The 23,158-nt window shown below is 38.7% G+C and overlaps 1 protein-coding gene across 1 annotated transcript in view; it reads left to right on the plus strand.

The window, feature by feature from the left end:
* STK32B (serine/threonine kinase 32B) overlaps positions 1–23,158 on the plus strand; it is a 373,335-nt gene that overhangs the window by 323,379 nt on the left and 26,798 nt on the right. Inside the window, exons 7-8 of the mRNA XM_043971280.1 lie at positions 11,407–11,510; positions 22,022–22,138. Of these exons, the coding sequence (XP_043827215.1) occupies positions 11,407–11,510; positions 22,022–22,138 (221 nt within the window). The remainder of the gene's footprint in view (positions 1–11,406; positions 11,511–22,021; positions 22,139–23,158) is intronic.

Here is a 23,158-nt window from a genome sequence, read left to right on the forward strand (position 1 = left end):
GGAGTTTCTATGTGTTTCTGGAGACAAGAATATCAAAATTATAGATTACGGAAGTATTGTCACTAGGAATTCATGCCTTTTGAGGTAATTGTTATTCACTATTCAAAGGCAAATGCAGGGGCAGGTAGGTGGCACAGTGGATAGAGCACCAGCCCTGCAGTCAGGAGTACCTGAGTTCAAATCTGACCTCAGACACTTAACACATACTAGCTGTGTGACCCTGGGCAAGTCACTTAACCCCAATTGCCTCACTTAAAAAAGAAAAAAAAAGAAAACTAAATCAAAGGAAAATGTAGCATTGGAGAGGATTTATTTGTGAATACATCTTCCTTTACCCCATTAGCGAGAATTACATTCCTAGAGCTAAAATATAATAATAATAATAAAATAACAACAAGACCACAAATACCAGATTAAGAATAGTTATAATAATAAACTATTTCTTCTTTTCTCAGACATTTTTTCTCTGAGGTAATTTTTGTTGTTTAGTCATTTTGAGTCCTGTCTATTCTTCATGACCTCATTTGGGTTTTTTTTTTTTGTTTGTTTGTTTTTTTTTGGCAAAGATACTGGCGTGGTTTGCCATTACCTTCTCTGGCTCATTTTGCGATTGAGGCAAATAGGGTTAGGTAACTTGTCTAGGGTCACACAGCTAGTAAGTTTCTAAGTCTGGATCTGAACACAGGAAGATAAGTCTTCCTGATTCTCGACTTTGCCCTCTATTCACTCTACCACTCAGTTGCCTCTGAGGTTATAAGTCCCTTACATTTGACAGATTAGATAGGGCTGAGTTTGTAAACTGAACAGTTCCAACTTCAAGGGCAATGGAAGCTACAAATTTTTTTTTTTTTTTTTTTTTTTTTTTGCGGGGCAATGGGGGTTAAGTGACTTGCCCAGGGGCACACAGCTAGTAAGTGTGAAGTGTCTGAGGCCGGATTGAAGCTACAACTTTTTGCATGTGCTATAAATGACCACAGAGGTGGCACTTGACCCCATCATCTTCTGTGGATAGCATGTCAGTGTTGCTAGAGGTCTGAAAATATCCATAGAAAACTTTAGTTTCTGATTGAGGCCGTGTTTTTCTTGTATCATGTTCCTACTTACATGTTGATAATATATTCATATATTCAATTCATCATATTAATCAGCCCTGGTGTGGAGGTTAACAAAACTCTGCATGAGCCCTGGGGAATTCACATGATCCTTTATCTGGGACACTTTTAAAAAACTGCACATTCCATCTGTTATTTTAATTAATAAAAATCTTGCTCTATGCAAATATCTTTCCCTGGGTTGTCTCGAGAGTTTGCCCTCTGGGACTTTATCCATCGAATCATTAACTGAGCTGATGCATTTAATATTCTGTGAACTGTTTGTGAGGCCTTTGAACTGAAAAGCTCAAGTGACAGAAATCCACAAATCTGTCATTTGACAGTATTCACTTGGCTGAGTATGGGAAGATTCAGATATATGGAGAAAATATTCACATTTACACACACAATCCTAACATCTTGTCTTGTGGTATATGGAAGGCTTACCCACACTAGTGCACTTTGAAAATAAGTGATTTTAATATCTCAGCCCTCTTCTTTACAGGGTTTTGATATTGTAAGAGATCTTAGACTTCATTAATCCAAAAGATTAGAGAAGGGAAAAAGACAGGTGAAAATGACCTGCCCGTGAGCATATAAGACATGGTCACTTACTTGCCTTCTATGATTCACACTTTTCTGTTTTTTTCTTCTCTCTTTCCTTCACAGCCTACTTCTTTTCTTCCTAATCCCTGACTGTTGTCATTGCCAATGGTCTTGTCTTTGTTCCTTTTATAATATCTCAAATAATGGTGCAAACAAGCATTAATTAAATGTCAGTTCTGTGCCAAGCACTGTGATAGGAAATGGGAATAAAAAGACAAAGACAAAAGTAGGCCGGCCCACAAGGAACTTACAGTCTAGTGAAGAGAGACAGCAAATAGATATATAGGTATATTTGAAATATATAAAAAATAAAAAACAAGGTTATTTTGAAGGGAAGACATCAGTGCTCAGACTAATGAGAAAAAGCCTCCTTTGACAATCATATCCATTCTCATTCTCATGTCCTCTTCAGCTGGCATACTTAGTCACTGGTTCTTCTCCTGGATCCCAGATGTGTATCTTCAGCTATCTCCAGACATTTTGGACTAAAGATATTTTAGTGAGTCAGATTTCTACCAGCAACTCAAATTCAACATGTATATCTACAATCTGTATAAGATTGTCATCGCCATTGTCACCATCGCCATAGTCATCATCACCACCACCACCACCACCATCATCATCTTTCTCATCACTATTATTAACCATAGAGTTTGAAGGTAGCTCTGAGGGTATCTGGTTCAGTCTGTATCCAAGCAGAAACCCCTTTCTAAAATATTCCTGGCAATTTCTCAACCAAGATGTGTATGAAGGCCCCTGGTGTTGGCTAACTCACTGGCACTTGAATTAAGTCAACAAGCATTTATTAACCACTTACTGTGTACTGTAAACTGTGCTGAACTCTATGGATACAAATACAAGCAGGAAGCAAGACAGACCTTTCCCTCAAGGAGCTTATATTTTTGTTTGTTTTTGTTTTAGAGCTTATATTCTAATAGAGGAGGACCACTATAAAAGGAATCTGAAAGTAGGGGTAGGATCAAAGTACCTAGCACAGGGCCATGATAGAGAAAGTCTGACCACAGGAGGGCAGCTTGTAGAAGAATGAAGACATTATTGGTCTGCACCTCCTCCTTAAAATGGAGGTTTTCTCAGGAACCATTCAATCGGAGGGAAATACCACAGGACCAGATGGTACATCTAATAGATGAAATCCAAAAGTAGATCGATCTTCCAGAGTAATGAGGTTTTGGGGGCATTGTAGAGAAAATCTGGGAAGAGTCAGGAGTGCAGCCTGGAGCTTCCATTTGATGACCTTTCAAAAGCTGATGACTCCAATCATGGTCCCCTTCTCACTGAGCCTTTTCTTCTTGAGGCTCCATGACTCTAGTTCCTTCAACCAATTCTCATGGTTCCTGTTTTCCATTTTCCTAAATGGTCTTATTCTACCTGGTGTTCTCCCACATATGATTTGGAGTTAAATAACAGCTCAAGGTAAAATCATGGAGATTATAGATTTAAAGTTGGAAGGGAAACCAAGAATGCTAAAAGCTACAAGTTGGATGGCACTTTACAGTATGCTGAAGATGCTAAAGATGCACACAGCCAAATGTCCAGACCCCATTTCCTCTGACATAGGCTTGGAAATATCAATATGAATTGGTTTATTTTTTACCTACTATGTATAGTATAATTATTGTTTTCTCCATGTGAAGAGGTTATGAGTAATTTACCCAATGTTACTAAATCTTACTATATAGGTAGGTGGCATATTTATTTTTATCTCCATGTGAAAATAAGTAATTAAGTTAAAGTCATGCAACTTAGGATCATAGATTTAGAACTGCAAGTGAACTTAAAGGTCACCTAGCCCAGTGTCCTCATTTTTCAGATAAGAAAACTGAGTCCAGGGGCAGCTAGGTGGCGCAGTGGATAGAGCACTGGCCCTGGAGTCAGGAGTACCTGAGTTCAAATCTGGCTTCAGACACTTAACACTTCTAGCTGTGTGACCCTGGGCAAGTCACTGCACCCCAATTGCCTCACTAAAAAAAAAAACTAAAACAAAAACTAAAAACTAAAAAGAAAACTGAGTCCAAAAAATGCTGAATGATTTATCCTTTATATTTCTACACTTAACACTGTGCTTGGCACATAGAAGGCACATAATAAATGTTTATTGACTGAATGGATGACTGGTCTTCTTCCCATAGGGAGAATATCCCATCTCCAAGCTGTTTCTGTTAAGTGACACCTAAGCTATTGAGGGTCCCGGAAAGATGCAGCAGAGTTGAAACATAAAGGAACATTATGCTGTTTTTCTATCTCCTGTTCTTATTACAGTGACTGGAAAATAGTAGACTGTTCGACTAACTGATTAGGGAATGAGATCACCTCTAAAGTCCTTCCACCTTCCTTGCTTTATATAATGTGTTCTAGGATATCATCCCTCTTGAACATCCTGTATGCAAAAGTACTTTCTTCCCTCTTTCCAATTTTAATGTACTTGGATTGATGGCATTTATTGCAGTATTCCTAGTCAAGAATAAAGCAGACCCAATAACAGTCTGAATATAACCTAGAGTTGAAGGATTTCAGGCTCAGCAGGTCTAGTCGCTGAACAGCATTGATACCCAGTCACAGCAATCCCAGCTTTCAGTCATATTCTGAGAGCTAAATCAGGAAGCTCATAATGATCATCATTAGTGGGCTTGCTCTTTTTATTTTTTTTTGGAACAGTGAGGAAGTATTCTCAGTTTGGCAGTGTTTAGTGTAATATGTATAGTCCAACCAAGTTCATGTTGACATTTCCAAGGCCGGGGGGGGGGAGGAGGAGGGAATTTGCTTTCTTTAATTTTACACTCCACATCAATGCGTTTCTGAATAACTGATTACATGCCACCCCTCAAGCTTAATTCTTACTTTCTATTTAAAACCTGCTCTGGCAGAATTACCCAACTACTCATGGCAATGTTTGGGACGACTTGAGAATTGATATTGGCATACCACTGGGCAAATGATGGGAGAGCGATGAGGGTTTCCACTGAGTTTGTACATAAGCAGCCAAATTGAAGAGAACAGAAGTTAAAATCAACTTCCATCTGTCTTTTAAAATTATTATTAAATGGAGCCTTTTGGTTAAATCTGAGAAGGCAGATGAATGTAGGCCTTTCCAAGGCAGGGGCCTTTATATTTGTGTTTCTATATCCCTAGTACTTAGCACAAAGTCAGTGCTTAATAAAGCACTGTTGTTGAAGAGTCTGATTAGGTGAAGCACAATTTTGCTGAGCTCTGAGAGATGCAGAGCCTCAGGGATGGAAAGAGGTCTAGGTCAAGAGAAGAAGGATTCTTCTGGACTGTGTTTCAACTTTCTCTCCAAATCCTAACATGGTAATTAGTGGTCTGGTTTCTGTTGCCTTCCTCTGTTCTGGGAACCCTCCATAAAATTATTGGGAGTGCTCAGTCACTTAAATGTCCATTGAGTGTCTCATACTTTCCCAGGGGTGGGTGACACAGAAAGTTAAGTCTTTTCTCAAATGTCCAAGATATTTTAGAGAATGGAAGACCTGGGTCCAATTTTAGTATGGACATTTACTAGTGGTCAGATGTTAAATGAGTCATTTCACCTCTCTAGATCTCAGTTTCTTCAACTCTGAAGTTTGGATAATGATTCTTATACTGTTTATACCCACAGAATTGCCATAAGGTGAGTGTTTTGTAAACTTTTCAAAGGGCAATTGAAGTGTGAGATCTCATTTTTATTATCTGAACTTGGGTAGTATAGGGAAAAAATACATTGTTCTTTTCTCTGGATCCACTGGTCCTTAGAGTTTGCCTTAAGTCCTGTTCTTCCATAAAGATTGTTCTGAAACAGATTTGTAGGAAGCCAAAGGTGGAAGGGATTTTGGAACATAGAAAATTAGAGTTAGAAGAGGGACTTCCTTTTTTTTCAGGGCAGTGAGACTTAAGTGACTTGCCCAAGGTCACACAGCTAGTAAGTGTCAAGTGTCTGAGGCCAGATTTGAACTCAGGTCCTCCTGAATCCAGGGCCGGTGCTTTATCCACTGTGCTACCTAGCTACTCCTAGAAGAGGGACTTTAGATGAAATTTGAAGGACCATTAGAACACAGAATTTCATAACAGGAAGGGATTTTTGTACAGATGATATAATAGGTTGAAGGTGCCTTAGAAGAGAGAATGTTAGCACTCAAAAAGATTTAAGAAAACAAATAGCTGAATCCCTTTATAGAGAAGGAAACTGAGGCAGAGTTCCTTGCCTAAGGTAACACAGCTAGTAATGGTCATAACCAGAACTATGACTCTTCTCCTGATTTGCAAACCGATTGCAATTAGTTTGTAGTATGTGACACTTTTTCCCTAAAGTAAACAGAAACTAATTAAAATTCCCCAAATAGTTGGTTATGAATTTCTATGACATTACATTGATTATAATCTTTTGTTTAAGAAGGAAGCAGTGGAAATAGCCTTGGCTTTGGCAACCTTGTTTCAGATCCCAGTTCTGCCTCATACTCCTGCCAATGTGACCATGGACAATTTAGTTCCTAGTGCAGAACCTGGAAAATGGAGAAGTGAAGTAGATGACTTCCTAGTTCCCTTGCAATTCCAAATTTATGATTCTATGAAGTAATTTTCACTTTTCCTCAGCTTTGGTATTTATACCTCATCAGTATCCTTAATTGCCTCTGGGGTAGAGTAAAAAATTCCCTCCCAAAGCCTCCCTTTAAATATGGCTCAGAATCCCAGACAACTCTTCATTTTTCACAGCTTCACTGACTTAGACTTCACCATTATCATGCCCCTCCCTCTGTTCAGCTTCCTTTTATGTGTTGTCTCCTCCTGTTCTATTATAAGCTCTTTGATGGTAGGGACTGTCTCTTTTTCTTTTTTGCATCCCCAGTGCTTAGCACAGTTCCTGGAACATAGTCAGCACTTAGTAAATGTTTATCGGCTTACATTACTATGAATTCTCTTGGATGCTGTGAACAAGATGGTAGTATTAGTATTAGTCATGGGCAGAAAACCAAATGAAATTATAACAAAAGATAATCAAAGGATCCTAGAAATCTCAGATCTACTTTATCAAGCCCAAACCTCTCTCCTCAATAGCAGTCATATCTCAAAATGCCTATTGGTCACTATTGATAAGAGAAATGCAAATTAAAACAATTCTGAGGTACCACCTCACACCTACCAGATTGGCTAATATGACAAAAAAGGAAAATAATAAATGTTGGAGAAGCTGTAGAAAAATTGGAACACTAATGCATTGAATGCATTGTTGGTGGAGCTGCAAACTGATCCAACCATTCTGGAGAGCAATTTATCACTATGCCCAAAGGGCTATGGGACTGTTCATACCCTTTGATCTAGTGGTACCACTGCTAGGTCTGAATCCCAAAGAGATCATAGAAGAGAGAAAAGGACCCACATGTACAAAAATATTCATAGAAGCTCTCATTGTGATGGCAAAGAATTGGAAATCAAGGGAATGGTTAAACAAATTGTGGTATATGAATGTAATGGAATACTGTTGTGCTGTAAGAAAGGATGAACAGGAGGAGTTCAGGGAAACCTGGAAGGACTTACATGAACTGATGCTGACTGGGAGGAGCAGAAGCAGGCGAACATTGTGTACAGTAACAGCAACATTGTATGATGAACAATGGTGATAGACTTGGCTCTTCTCATAAGTGCAATGATCCAAAACAGTTCCAAAGAACTCATGATAGAAAATGTTCTCAACATCCAAAAAAAAAAAAAAAAGAACTGTGGATTATAAATGCAGATTGAACCATACTGTTTCTACATTTGGGCTGGGTTTTTTCCTTCTTTTTTAGAGGTTTTTCCTTTGTGCTCTGATTCTTCTTTCACAAGATGACTAATGCAGAAATATGTTTAATGTGATTGTATATATGTATACATACATATATATACATATACATATATATATATAAATGCCTGCTAGACATTTAAAACTGGATGACCCATAGACATATTATACTCAATATATCTAAAACTGAACTCATTATCTTTCATCCCAAGACATACCCTCTTCTGAACTTCCATTACTATCAAGGAGAGCACTACCTTCCCTGTCACCCAGACTCAAACCTAGCTAGAGTCATCCTCACCTTGTCATTCTCTCTCACCCACTATATCCAATCAATTTCCAAGTCCTGTTGTTTCTAGATTTATAACATTTTAAAAACAAATACCCTTCTTGCTTCTCTTCTGATACTGCCACCATCCTAATACAGGCTCTCGTCACCTCAGTCATGGACTATTATGATAGCCTTTTGTTTTTTCTCCATGCCTTAAGTCTCTGCCCATTCAAGTCCATCCTCCCTTTACCTTTCAAAGTGCTCATCCTAAAACATGGGTCTGACCATATTTCTCTCTCCCACCACACTCAATAAACTCTAGAGAACATCTGTAACTTCCAATCAAAGATAAAATCTGCTGTTTGGCATTCAAAGATATTCATATATTGATCCCCTCCTACATTCCCATAGTTCTTACAACTTACTCCTTCCCATTTACTCAGTAATCCAGTGATATTGGTCTTCTAACTGTTCCTCACATAAGATGCTCCATCTCCCATCTCCAGGCATGTTCACCCACTATCCCCCATACCTGAAATTCTCTGCTTCCTCATCTCCACTTCCTGGCTTCCTTCAAGTCTCAGCTAAAATTTAATCATCTACAAGATGCCTTTCCTGATCCTCCTCAATCCTAGTTCCTTTCCTTTTTTGATTATCCCCACTTTGTCCTGCATATATCTTGTTTGTACGTAGTTTGTTTGCATGTCGTCTCCTCATTACACTGTGATCTCCTTGAAAATAGATAGTTGAGGGTGTTTTTTTTTTTTTCATTCCTTTAATACATCAATAAGTGCCTATTGAATGACTGATCTGGAACTCCTATATTCCTCTCGTCTTTTTCCATGAGTTGGAATGCCCATAAAATATAGTCAACAGTTGGTTATAAAGCCTTTACTTGAAGACCTCCCATAAGGGGCACTATCACTCCCCTCCCCCCAAAATGCATCCCCTTTATTCAATGATTCTTTCTTTTTTTTTTTGTGGGGCACTGGGGGTTAAGTGACTTGCCCAGGGTCACACAGCTAGTAAGTGTCAAGTGTCTGAGGCCGGATTTGAACTCAAGTCCTCCTGAATCCAGGGCCGGTGCTTAATCCACTGCGCCACCTAGCCGCCCCAATGACTATTTCTTAATCATGTTCTATATTTAAAGTTTTGTTGCTATTGAAGACATATGACAATGGCATCTTTTCTCATCAGACCCATTAGAATGATCAGTTTTCAGAAATGATGACTTAGACACCATCTAGTTCAACTCCCTTAACTTAAATATGCAATTCTCTAGACAGAATGAACACTCATCTGGAAACTGGATTGCAACATTTCTGGTTACAACATGCTATGGCTTCATAGTTATGATTTTTTCTTCTCTGACAAATACAGGATGGAATTACATCTGCAAATTAATTTGTCAGGGATGATATATATTTCCTAAAATATTCCTGGAAATTAAAGCATAAAATTTAGCTGATTAGCTTAAGAGTAACAACCTGGTATAAAGAAGAGAGCATTAGGCTGAGGAGACTTGGGTTCTATTCCTGGATAAGGCACTTACTACCTGTGTGTAACTTTATATATGTCATTTGACTTCTCAGGGTTTTAGATGAACCCATCCATTAAATGAGTGGGTTGTATTTGATGATCTTAAAGATCCTTAGTACCCTTGCTATCCCATGTATTAATATTCCTCCACCTATAAAATTTCATTGTCTTAGGACCTTGGAGAACAGAAGGCTTCAGGGGGACATTATTGTTCTCTTCAAAATCTGTTGGAATGTCTTATGGAAGAAAATTAGGCTTATTGTTCTTGACCAAAGGGGGAAACCTGGGATCAATGAGGTATGAAACTTATAGGCTTCAGCAATTTGTTCAATATTCAGAAGAATTTCCTTAACATCTCGCTGGACATCTCTAGCCATTCTCTTTCCAGTTGGGCCAACACTTGCCTTCTTCTGGAAGAGAATTCTGGACTATGATCCTCAAACCTCTCTGGGCTTTAATAAACCAGCTTTAGCCTTATATAGCTTGGTTTTCAGGCCTCCACAGCAATGCTTGAACATTTCCAACCACATCACAGTCTATGTACCCTTCCTGTTCTGTCTCTTACATGTATTATCTTCCTTCCTTCTTTAGACTGTCAATTCCTTTGAGGGCAAGTCCCATCCATGGTGCTTTTATTGTGTTAAGGGCTAAAATTCTAGCTAAACTATCTAAAATCTAATGAGTGGTTGCCAATAAATTACAAGCTTTAGCAAGAGTTAGACTTTTAAGCATTTATTAAGGAGAATAAAAATTTGGTAAAGAGAGAAGGAAAGGCCTCTATCTATTAAAGGGAGAGAGCATTCCTAGCTCTGCTCTCTGCCAGAGTCCACAGAAAAGAGCACGAGTCAGAGTGACAGCCTCCCCCTTCTTCCTCCCACAAGCAAATGTCACTTCCTGACACCAAAGAAAGGACGCATGGTCTTGCCCTCAGAGACCTTTACCTCATGGTGGAGGTTTTCTACAGTAAGTTTCCAGTAGGTGGCATCATTCTAATCGTTATAATTGATATCCCTGGTGCTCAACACACTCCCTAGAACATAGTAAAAATGAATTCTCTCTCTACTGTCTCTCTCCCTTTCCCTCTTCTCCCCTTCCCTCTACTCCTTTCCCTTCTTCCCTAGTGTTGCCTACCCTTGCCTTGCCTTCCCTTCCCTTCTCTCCTCCAAGTTCAGAGAGGTTTTTTTGTTTATTTTGTTATCCCCATTGAAAGGAAGAGCAACAGGATTTAGTGGCAGTTGGAGAGGTCATGAAGAAGAAGAAAGAATCAAAGATGAAAGTAGTAGAAGGGCCTGTATCAAGGACTCCATTCTTTTAGGTGGAACACGTTTCTGAGCTTAGCATTCCAGTAAAATGGCAAGTTGTGATTTGAATAAAAATGACATTTTACATCATACAGTGAAGAGGGACTGAACTTACTCTTTTTATGGTATGGGGAATTTATCTGTGAGGAAACTCTCTTGCCCACTGGCAACATTTCTGCAACTTGTAGGCTTAATGAGCTTCCAAGTGCACTAAGAGGTGATGTGACCTGCTTAGGAGTACACAGTCAGCTTGAGAATTGATATTGGCATACCACTGGGCAGATGATGGGAGAACTATGAGGGTTTCCACTGAGTTTGTGCATAAGCAGGCAAATTGGGGAGAACAGAAGTTAAAATCAACTTCCATCTGTCTTGTAAAAATTATTATTAAATGGAGCCTTTTGGTTAAATCTGAGAAGGCAGAAGAATGTAGGCTTCTCCAAGGCAAAGGTCATTTTATTTGTGTTTCTATATCCCTAATACTTAGCACAAAATCAGTGCTTAATAAAGGTTTGTTGAAGAATATGACTAGGTAAAGAACAATTTTACTGAGCTCCAAGAGATGCAGAGCCTCAGGGGTGGAAAGAGGTCTAGGTCAGGAGAAGAAGGGTTCTTCTGGACTGTGACAGTCCAGACAGTTCTCTGGACTGTCAGAGGCAGGATCTGAACCCCAGGTCTTCCTGGATCATAGACGATACCTTTTTCCATGATGCCACCCACCCCACATATATTAGGTGGAAATGCACCTGGCAGGCCTGTGTAAAATGAGTGTGATGGTTTATATCTCCTTTGTTCTTTTCTCTTCGGCAGCTCCAGAAGTATTCCAGGTGTTTATGGATGGAGGCCCAGGGTATTCCTACCCTGTAGATTGGTGGTCCCTGGGAGTTACAGCTTATGAATTATTGCGTGGTTGGGTAAGGAATACTCTCTGTTCCCTAGTGAATGGGAGATGAGAGTTTAGAAGCATTTGGGTGATACCTATAAAATAAAAGTTTAATCCCAGTAATATGTACAAGGCCTTGTACACATTCAGTGCTTAATAAATGTTTGCTGTTTTCATACATGCTATATTGTAGCTAAATCAGAGAAGAGTCCTGAGTTCAAGTGCTGGCTGTCCCTCTTACATAGAAAGGCAGCAAAGTATAGGGGATAGAACACAAAACCTGGACCCCAGATGATCAAGGTTCATATCTCACCTCAAACCCTTGCTAGTTATTTGAGCCTGAATCTCAGCCTCTCTGACCATAAGTTTCCTCATCTGGGAAACAGGGATCACAATAGCACCTATCCCCCAGGGCTTTTTTAGGGTTAAAAGAAGACTACATATATAAAACACTTTGTAAACCTTAAAAAGTATACAAATGTGATCTATTATCAGAACTACTACATGGCTGTGGTCTCTTTTCTGGGATTCAGTTTTCTTCTCTGTTAAATAATAATGATAATGATAATTGACATAGAATTGCTTTAATTGCAACATTCCACCCTTTTGTTCTTACAACAGCCCTGTAAGCATAATAGGTACAAAAGGACTTTTTACTCCCATTTTAGAAAAAGGGAAACTGAGGTTCAGAGTATCAAAGGGTATTAAACCCTAATGTTCTTTGAAAACTAGCAGAAAATTACCTATAAGTCCTCCTTCTGATGTTGTGATTCTAAATCTCAGTTTTTTTACATTTCTCAAAAACTGTACTTATTGTATGTGTGTTTTCCCTAGTATTTAAAATTTTAAAAAGACTGTTTAAATGTTCCCTAAATGCACCAATCAGAACAGCACTGATTTCCACCAGAGCTCTTAAGTCCTGCAGGCTTTTTCTGACTTTCTTTGTTCCATTGATATGTACCCTAAGAAGGCAATGACTAAGATGGTAAGCTGAGCCATAGGCCATAGTCACTACCAGAGTATATGTTGCTGAGCTAATCAATTACTGGGAGAAAGTTATAGCGGAACTTTCCAAGGTGTGACTGAAATTCCCAGGCAATAAAAAAAGCGGCTAGATTATCAGTCATTCCTTTTGGGTCATAACTATCCCCTAATTCTCACAAAGAAAGACAAGTATTTCCTCAAATAAAGCGATGGCCCAATCTCTCTAGCTTTGGAGATCTTTGGTTTCATTTTGAATTCTGCCAAGAATTCTTTTCAGGGAGCATGACAGGACTTTGAATTGGTTTTTCCAAAGGGAAAATTCAGTTTCTGCAGCCTGGAAAATGTTAGCTTGATGGAAGGTCATTTCTTTTTTTTTTTTTTCCATTTTGGTTCAGATTTGTAATTTCTTTGGTGTGGGGCACTTGTTCATTCAACAACCATTTATCCAGCACCTACTTATTATATGCCAGGATCTATGCTAGGCATTGTGGATACACAGATATATAGGCAATGGCTCCTGTTCTCTGGGAGTTCTTATTCTCTCAGAGGGAGAAATATAAACCAAGAAGACAATAAAAAAAATCTATGCAAAGTAAATACATTATTAGGAGCAGGAGGGCAATGGAGGGAAATAGAGGAATAAGGAAATACTTATACTTAATAAGGAAATACATGAATAATCAGGTAGTCAAGCCAGTCTAATAGAAGGAACCATTTCTTCTAGAATTATTAATAAATATACAATTATTAAGCACCTACTATGTGCCAGGCACTACATTAAGCTTTAGGAATACAAAGAAAAGTGAAAGACACATACCTGCCCTCAAAGAGCTTCCATTCCAATGAGGGCAGTAACACACAAAAGGAAGCTGACAAGGGGAGAAGTAGGGAAAAGATTCTGCCCATAAGCATGATGGGAAAAGTCTAGAAAAATATAAACAGGTGGAAAAGGAAGAGATGGTAGGCCTGGGCACCTGCTAAAATGGAGGCTCTGGGAGGAGCTCTCCATTCTCCAGTCAGGGAGAGGGGCCCTAGGAGCAAAGGGAACTTGTGAGTTTTAGAACTAAAGGGTCTATAGCATGATGGAGAAGTCCAGAGGAGTGAGGGGGGAGAAAATGATGAATGGAAGAGGCAAAATATGAGCTGAGCTTTGAAGGGATTACAGAAGGCAAAAAATGGGAAGACTATTGTAGGTATAAGAAATAGCCCATTTAAAAGCATCGAGGGAACAACTGAAATTTCATCTATGGGGAATAGACATTAGATAAATATGTCTGAAACAGTGAGTACATGATGGGGAGTAATGGGAAGTCACACAAGAAAGTGGTTAGCTTTTTGTTTGCCCTCCTGGCTCAGCTATTGATGAGACATCCTCACTTCCAGAAAAGAAAAAAAAAAGCCAACATAGCTTTCTAAAAATTAAATGGAGAAGATATAGGAGGCAGTGAGTCCCTGATCACTGAGGGTCTTAAAGAGAGGCTAGGGGAGCAGCTAGGTGGTGCAATGGATAAAGCACTGGCCGTAGATTCAAGAAGACCTGAATTCAAATCCAGCCTCAAACACTTGACATTGACTAGCTGTGTGACCCTAGGCAAGTCACTTGACACTCATTGCCCCACAAAAGAGAGGAGGGGTGGGGTGGGGGGCAGGCTAGATTACCACTTGTCAGGGATGTTGTACATTAGGATATTACCTGGCACATGGTAGGCATTTAATAAATTTTTATTGATTGATCATTCATTGAGGATTCATGTTTCGGACAAGAGGTTGAGTTAATGACCTCTGAAATCTTTTGAAACTCCAAGATTCTATGATTTTTGAGCTGAAGCTCTGGGGAAAAGAAGATAATGGAAACTAACTCCTATTTCTACAGTACTTTTCAGGATTGAGGAGTACTTTTCTCATGCTTACCCTTTAAGGTAGTATATCAAAGATCTATGATTTCCCCACGGTGGAGACTCCCTCTGTGTGCAGGTAACCATGCTGATTGTAGTGAATCTCTAATTTAGTAAGTCTTAGGGAGTGGCCTGAATCTAAGAAAGGATAAGTGACAGGATTATGGCCACTTCTAAGTAAACTCCAGGGATGGGATTTGAACTAGATCTGCCAGACCAAAAGTCCTAATATTTTGTTCACTATATCACCTTGCCTCCTGAGGTAAGTAGTCTGAGGTTTATTATCCCCATTTTATAAATTAGAAAACTGACTCTTAAAGAAGTTAGAACTTCTCTATTATCAGCCCTATAAATGGGCTATTTCCTATATGTGGCATTTCAACTCTGACCTTGATGCTTTTTAAAAGGCTATTTCCCATGCCTGAAATGCTCTCTCATCTAATGTTTGTCTCCTGGCTTTCCTAGATTCCTTAAAAGCTCAGTCCAAATTCTGTTAAGTGGGGGCAGCTAGGTGGCACTGTGGATAGAGTACCAGCCTTGGAGTCAGGAGGACCTGAGTTCAAATCCAGCCTTAGACACTTGACAGTATCTGTGTGACCTTGGGCAAGTCACTTAACCCCAATTGCCTCACTAAAAAACCAAGACAAAACAAAACAAATTCTGTTAAGTCGTTGAAGAGAATTTGAACCCAAGTATAATGACCCCAAGTCTCATGTTCTACCCACTGTCCTTCATTGCTTCTTTGAGGTTATTTACAATCTTCAAAGACTCTGAAAACTTTTGTCCAAGAGTTTAGAATTGTCTCTCCCAGGGGCAGCAAGGTGACACAGTGTATAAAGCACTGGCCTTGGATTAAGGAGGACCTGAGTTCAAATTTGACCTCAGTCACTTGACACTTAACTAGCTGTATGACCTTGGGCAAGTCATTTAACCCTCATTGCCCCATCAAATAACAACAACAACAACAACAACAAGGATTGTCTTTTCCAGAATAGTTGCTAAAACATAATAAAACTAACTTAACTGATGTTCCATTTCTCATTCTGTTAGAAAGGCTTGGGAGAAGGAAAATTACCCTTGGACAGTAGCAAAGCAACATAGTCCTGGGACCAGATAACAAATCTCTGGGCCTTTGTCCAATCAGGCTCAACTTGTCCCTGTCTCTTTATTGGAATCAGCAAATGTTCAGAAACCCCAGTGCTTCGTAAGAAAAGCTACATTTTTTTGTACCTCACTCTGGAAAGGAGGGTGATTTGCTCCACCATACAAGAACTCCTATCTGTGGCCCTGAAGCTTTTGGGCCAGATGAAACAGTATGTTCAGATTAGCCAAGAAGTCATTCTATAATTTTTTTGTCATGTCAAATATGCTTCCAAAACATGCTTCTTTTCTTAGCCAGGGGGAGTAGCAACCATGGTGCAAATTCAAATAAATTCTGGAGTAGGAAAGTTAGATGAGAGAGTTGATGAAATGGGATTGGCTGGAAGAAAACTGTGGTCTAGCTGTGTCCATAGGTGGTGGATGAAATGCTTTCATTTGTGCTGAAAAGGAAGAAAACCTCTTGGAACTTTATCAAGTCTTTGGTTTGCTTACAGGCAACAAACCACCTGGAACACACAGGTTCTACCTTGATACCTTATGCTGAAAACATAGTGATGGGGTTGTTGATACTTGGGGAGGGGGTCTATATTTTAATATGTGGAGAAATTAAGGGGGGAATACAGCATCATTTGTCAATTTCGTCCAATGAACAACTTTTTATTAAGCATCTATTGCAAACCAATATGTGAAGGTGTGGGAGAGAAGAAAAATAAATAATGTATTTGCTCCCTATTCCCCTTCTACTCCATTTTATTCAATACTTACTATATGCGAAACACTTTAGGTATCATAGAAATATTAAGAGAGTTATGTTGTGGTCCCTGCCATCACAGAGTTTACAATCTAAAAGCTTATTGCTTGTTCTACTATCCTAGTAGCAGTAGGTGGAGTGGGGGAAAAAAGCAGTCTTGGGGGAGAGGTTTCTTTCAGTTCCACTGAGGCAGCTGGGTAGTTTAATTTATAGAGTGATAGACCTGATGTCTGGAAGACCTTAATTCAAATCCAGCCCATGATACTAGTGGGTTAACTCCCTTAACCTCTCTGTGTTCCCATCTTTAAAACAGGGGTAATAATTAGATTTATCTCATAAGGTTTTCAAGAGGATCAAATGAGTTAACATATATATTTTGCAAACTTTAAAGTGCTATATAAAGTGCTAGCTGCTTTTTATCATCATCCTAACCATGACTACCATGACCACCACCAACAACCACCCCCACCCCCATCACCATCATTACTACCCCCACTGCCACCACCACCCCCACCACCATCATTACTACCACCACTGCCAACACCATCATTACTACCGCCACTGCCAACACCATCATTACTACCACCACTGCCAACACCATCGTTACTACCACCACTACACCCCCACCCCCACCCCCCACCACCATCATTACTACCACCACCACGAGCACCCCTGCTTACATTTTGAATGGAAAAATCATAAACCAAAAGGTCAGATTAGTTCAAGACCAGGGTTTCTTTTCATGGTTGAAATCCGAGGAGCTGACACAAATGGGAGAAATTGATAGCAGAACAAAGTTGTCAATATTGAATCAGAACAGGATATGTCAAAGGAAATGATCATTTGGATGACTCAGCCCATATTTCTAAAGCTCTGTTTCTTTTTGGCAACTGTTTGCATTTGCATCTTCACACTATACTGAGATGTTGGCAGGGTCCCAGGTCAGGTCCAACGTGCCTGTCCCTGATTCAATTGTGCAAGTAAGGGATGAATTGAGACTCTAAGAGTCTGATAGGAAGCTATGTCACATTTGTAAATAATTTTGATATAAAATAGAACATTGTATGTTCATGGGAAAGGTCAAAAAGTGATAGTAGTGTTCAGATGAGAGAGCATCCCTTTTAACTTTGGAAATGGGAGATAGAGAAGGGTAGGAGGTTGAGGACAGAAGAAAAGATTTATTAGGCAGGATGTTAGAAGTGGTATATTTTCTACCACATCACATTATACTGTTCATCAGGCCAATTTGCACTGCTTTGCACACAAGACATTCTCAAAAATATTTGTTGCTTTGTACATTAGTCAGTGAAAGACATCTAAAATGGATGAACAAGAATCTAAGAGATACAACCCAATTCTCTATTCTGTGATCCTTAGTAATATTATTTCATGTCTATATCTGAAATGAAGAAAACAGCATTTCTTGAAAAAATATTCTAAAACTCAAACCTTTATCCCTTCAAGATTATTAGTCCTGTAGCAATCAAGGTGATTTCATGGCATTTTGCTTTATGAGAGAAATCGAGCAGTTACACCTGATTGTGATGCATAAGGCGGGTGTTAAGGGTTACAAATGAAAGGCAATAATAGAAGTTGTGTTTAAAATCATGTTCCCTTCTCCCCCAGAGATCCTTCATGCTTTAAATACAGATCTATAAACATGCAAAACACTCTCACATTAAATACTGGTTATTAAGAGAGAAAAAAGAAATTCCAAGCATTCCCAATAAACAGTCCAGAGTCTCATCACATTTGATTAAACACTTGGATATTCACATATCATTCCCAACCTTTCCTCCAAAGGTAAGTATTTATTACTTGGAGATGAGCCAATGAGACAGAAGAATGTGATGGAACAGGACAGGGCAGAAGTAGCACCTTTCTCCATTACATATCTTTATGGGCTGCCAGATAAGGCTTTCTAATAGCTGGTTTTCATTATGTTACTTTCCCACTCAAAAATTTTTTTTATTGGTCCTCATTTCCTGTAGGTAAGGATAAAATTTCTTTCCTGGAATCAAATCAATTCAACTCAACAAAAAGTTATTAAGCACTTACTATGTATCAAGGTCTGTGGTTACAAGGATGATAAGTGATACATCCTGCCCTCCAGGAGGGTATAATCTTATGAAGACCCAATATGTACACAAGTAAGTAGATACAATGTAGAATGTGATGAGTGATTCAGGTAGTAGTATAGGAAGATTGGAGAAGGAAGAGAAACACTTTCGAGTGAGAGGTGTGGGTAAGACTTCACAAGGGTGTGGGCACATGAGTTAGCTTTTAAAGAATTGAAGGAATACAAGTGAATTTCTATTCTCCTATGTATGATATTAATTTTCGGTTCTTTGGAGAACATGTGATTCATGTACTCACAACTAACGGAGCATCAATGACTGTTATGAATGGCATGGTGGAGTTGTAGTCTTCATCATTGGAGAGACTATTCTAATCAAGAAGTTCATAGATCCCATGAGCATTTTGAGTATTTAAAGTTCCAGGAATAGGGAAGAGCCTGCAAAAAATGAAATAAATTTGGAAAGGGCATACTGAGCTCAGGGAAAAGCTGATCATCCATTTGGGGGATTTAGGGTTGGATATAAAATATAACTGGAAACGTAGGTAGCAACTAGCTTTTGTAGAACTTTAAATGCCAGGTAATATATTTATATTTAATAGCATAAGCAATAGGGGTCTAGTGAAGATTATTTTATTAAGGTAAAAAGGCAATCAGGCATAAACATTAGGAAGATTATTTTTCCAGTCATGTGGAGAATAGATTAAAGAAGGAGGAGTCTAAAGATTAGGAAAAATGTTGAGTCCCTTAATCCTAACAATCCTTTCCAGTGAAATGACCAAACATAATTCCAGAAGATTGATCATGAAGTCTGCTACCCACATCCTAACAGACAGGAGATAGTCTCAAAATGTCAAGTGAAATGTACACTTTGGGATATGGTCAATGTGGTGGACTTATTTTGCCTGACTACACACATTCGTTAGAAGATCTTTGCTTTTTTTTCTGATTTTGGGGTAGATGTAAGGTAACAAGGGGCTAAGAACAGGGTAACCAAAAAGGAAGAAAGAAAGAAAGAAAGAAAAGAAGAGTATTGAAGAATTTTTAAAATATTGTGGCATTTAAAATTATATGCAGTCACTCTATTTCTGTCCCAAGTTTTAGGGAAACTTAGCTGGGGTTCCTAATATAGTGTTACTTATAAATTAGAGGCTTTAGCACCAGTTTGGGGCATTAAGCATTTATTAAAGCATATTAAATATTAGTAAAGAGAGAACACATGGCTCAGAAAGTTCAGAAGGTTCTATCTAGGAGACAGGAGAATTAGAGTTCAGTGTGGCTGCCTCCTCCTCCAAATCCCCCACCAAGAGTGCATCTCCCAGCGTACCCTCTTCCTTCCAGTTCACAGGGGAGGCAGCCTTTCCACACTGCTCAAAGCTAATTGGCTACCATTATTAAAATCTATTGGTTTACTGGACTTGAGGGTGGTCCATGAACAGAATGTGCTGAGGTCAGAGTTCAGAGGACAGACCCTCTGAGAGGCAAGGCTTTCAGGTAGGTGTGGTTTTAAGTAAGTTAACTTTAAGTGAGTTAATCAGCAAGGTCAGTATACATTTCCTTGGAAATTCTCCTGACTCTGGGATGGCCCCAAGAAAGGTCAGGCAAGGCACTCTGGGTTAGGCCCTCAAGCAGGGACCTCTAGGCGTCCCAAAACCCCATTATTTTCTCACAATATGCAAAAGAAAACAGAAGAATGGCCAGATAAAAATCACAAAAAGCAGGACAACTTTGAAAGTTATATGTTGAATTTATTATATGCTTTAAAAGAAATCAAACCTCTACATAATAGAGATTCTCAGATTAATATACAATCCTATTTTTGTGTCATAAGGAAATGTTCATTTTATTTTGTTTTTGTTATCTTAAAACTTATTTATCATTTAACAATATTAGTTAAGGGAAGAGATGATGAGAGCCTGTGCTAGCATAGTAGTATTGTGAGTAGAGAGGAGAAAATGGATGTGTGAAAGACTATTGGCAATACTTCCCATCTTCACCCTCTGTTTCTAACCCACCTTCTCAGGGTTATCTCCTATTATGATGATATTTGAACTCTTCATGCCAAAAAGAAATGAGGACTATGAGTTATAAATTCATTCTCATTATATAGTATTTTAAGATTTGCTCACACCCACCAAGTACCTTTCCATTTTGCTCTGTGATATTTATTTTCTTTTCTACTGGTGGCGTTATATAGCTGTATTGTTATATAGCTGGAGGAATATAAGGATCTTCAAGGACCTGAGAATGAAGATGGCACAGAGGACAATGGAGAGATGCGAAATAGGAAGCAGGTTGGAGTCTAAAACAGATAAGGAACTTTGAAAAATGGGGATCAAGGATACTATAAGATAAATGTTTATTCTAAAATGAAAATAAGTGAGTGATAAAAAGCAGACTTGAACACTTTCTTTGTGATGTGAGCATATGTAAAGTCAACATAATGAGCTGATCTATAATGAACTTATGGGAGGACATGGAAAAGAGTTACCTAGGATGATCAAGCATGCATGGTTTAGGGTCTGAATCATTCATTCAATCAATCAACATTTATTTAGCACCTGTTTTATGCCAGGCACTCTTAGGTACTGGGGAAAGAAGTATAACGCGTGAAACAGTCCCCATTCCTAAGAAGCTCATATTAAAATAAGGTAGATAATATGTACATCTATACACACTTATACAGTAGAATAAATTTAAATGAATAAACATAAATTAATATATAGTCATTAAAATGAAGTTAGTTTAGGAGGGAGAACCTTAGTAGCTGGGGGAAGAGGAGGGATTTGGAAAGGCTTCATGCAGAAGATGGTGCCTGAGAGGCATACAATGTGAAGGCAATGAAGGAGTTCATGTCAAGCAGAGGGTACAACCAATGTAAAGGCAAGGAGATGGGAGATGGAGCTTTTTATGTGACAAACCAAGAGAAGGCTAGTTCTACTGCATTGTAGAGTGTAAGAGCGGAAGTAATGTCCGATGAGGCTGGAAAGAAATATTGATACAGGGTTGTAGAGGGACCATCATTGCAGGGAAGGAACATACAAATTAATGTGACCATAGATCTATTTGAGCATTTGGGGTCTTTAAAGATTGTAAAGTTCTTCACCAGGGACACCTCATTGGATCTTCATAACAACCTTGTGAGCAAGGTGCTATTATTTTATCTATTTTACAGATTGAGAAATGGAACCTTACAGAGGCCTCCATTCCTCCATCCATCCATCCCTCCCTCTATCTATTCATTATCTATGTTGTCTTTTCCATGAGAACATAAGTTCCTTGAAGACAGGAACTGTGATATTTTCTTTGAATCTACAAAGCTAGAGTCAGATACAAAAATGCTTAATAATATTAATTGAATGATGGTTAATTAATTAGGTCCTCAGAAAACAAAAACAGTCCATTACTTATCCCAAATTTGAAACTATTCCTGCCCAGGAAAAAGTGCTAGAACTTCTCCAAGTGGCAGTCATCAAAAACCTGCATAGCATGAGGCATCAAAGAAGGGCCTACATGAAGGATTAATAACACAATTTATATAGTGTGATAAGTTCTACACAGGACTTTCCTCAATGTTCCCTTGTGGTCATTGATTGGGCAAACATTATCCTCATTGTATAAATGAGGAACCAGAGGCCCAGAGAGATGAAATGATTTTCCCAGGGTTATAGGTCTCAGCTAATGCTCAGTAAGAAGGCCATATGCTCACTGTTTTTTCTCCTTTTTTTTTTCAGAGACCTTATGAAATCCATTCAGCCACACCAATCGATGAGATCCTCAACATGTTCAAAGTAGAACGGGTTCACTACTCCTCCACATGGTGTAAAGGAATGGTGGCATTATTGAAAAAGGTAAGGGAGAGGAGGCTTCCAGGGGACCAGGGTCAGGCTCAGCCTTTGTAAACCCAAAGTTCCAGCATCCCTCTGTGGGACTGATAAACTGGGAATCCCTAGTTATCTCTATCCCCCTCTTCACAGACTGACTTTCTACCACCTATTAGGCTGGCTAACTTTGAAGGAATTTAATTTTTTTTACATTATTAGGCAAATTAAGTTTACTAAATTCATTTACAAAAGTTATAATTAGATATTCATAAATTAAATTAATTTCTTTAATACTTATAATTAATCATTAAGTCAAATTATTAAGTAGAAATTATTTATCAAGTATTAGTATGTTCAAAGTGCTTCTAGGTATGAATGATACAAGAATGAATGAAAAGTAGGCCCTTCCCTCAAAGAGTTTTTATTATACAGAAAGGTGAGTGGATGGAATATAACTTTGTGTGTGTGTGTGTGCATTTATGTATATATGTATATATATACATATATTTATCTATATATAATATATGTGTGTCTGCATGTACACATATATGTATATATTTACACACATATCTGTATATGTATATATATGTATATGTGTGTATACATACACACATATACATATATTCTATTTTGAAAGAGCAAAAAAGTCCTGATAATTAAGGGGTTCAAGAAAGACACTGGGGGCAGCTAGATGGTGCAGTGGATAGAGCACTGACCCTGGATTCAGGAGTACCTGAGTTCAAATCCGGCCTCAGACACTTAACACTTACTGGCTGTATGACCTTGGGCAAGTCACTTAACCCCAACTGCCCCGCAAAAAAGAAAGAAAGAGAGAAAGAAAGACACTGAAGGAAGCCAGGAGTTTCTAAAGAACAAAGCAAAGACTTAGGGAACAGTTTATGCAGAGGCATTGATGCAGGTATATGGATGGCCAACTTTGGAGAACAGTAAGTTATTTAATTGGCTTGAAAATAGAGTTGGTAAAAAGCAATTATGCACAGTGACCCTGGAAAAGGAGGCTTGAGTCAGATGATGAATGGTATTTAA

The sequence above is a fragment of the Dromiciops gliroides genome, chromosome 6 (assembly GCF_019393635.1).
Source record: "Dromiciops gliroides isolate mDroGli1 chromosome 6, mDroGli1.pri, whole genome shotgun sequence".
NCBI lineage: Eukaryota > Metazoa > Chordata > Mammalia > Microbiotheria > Microbiotheriidae > Dromiciops > Dromiciops gliroides.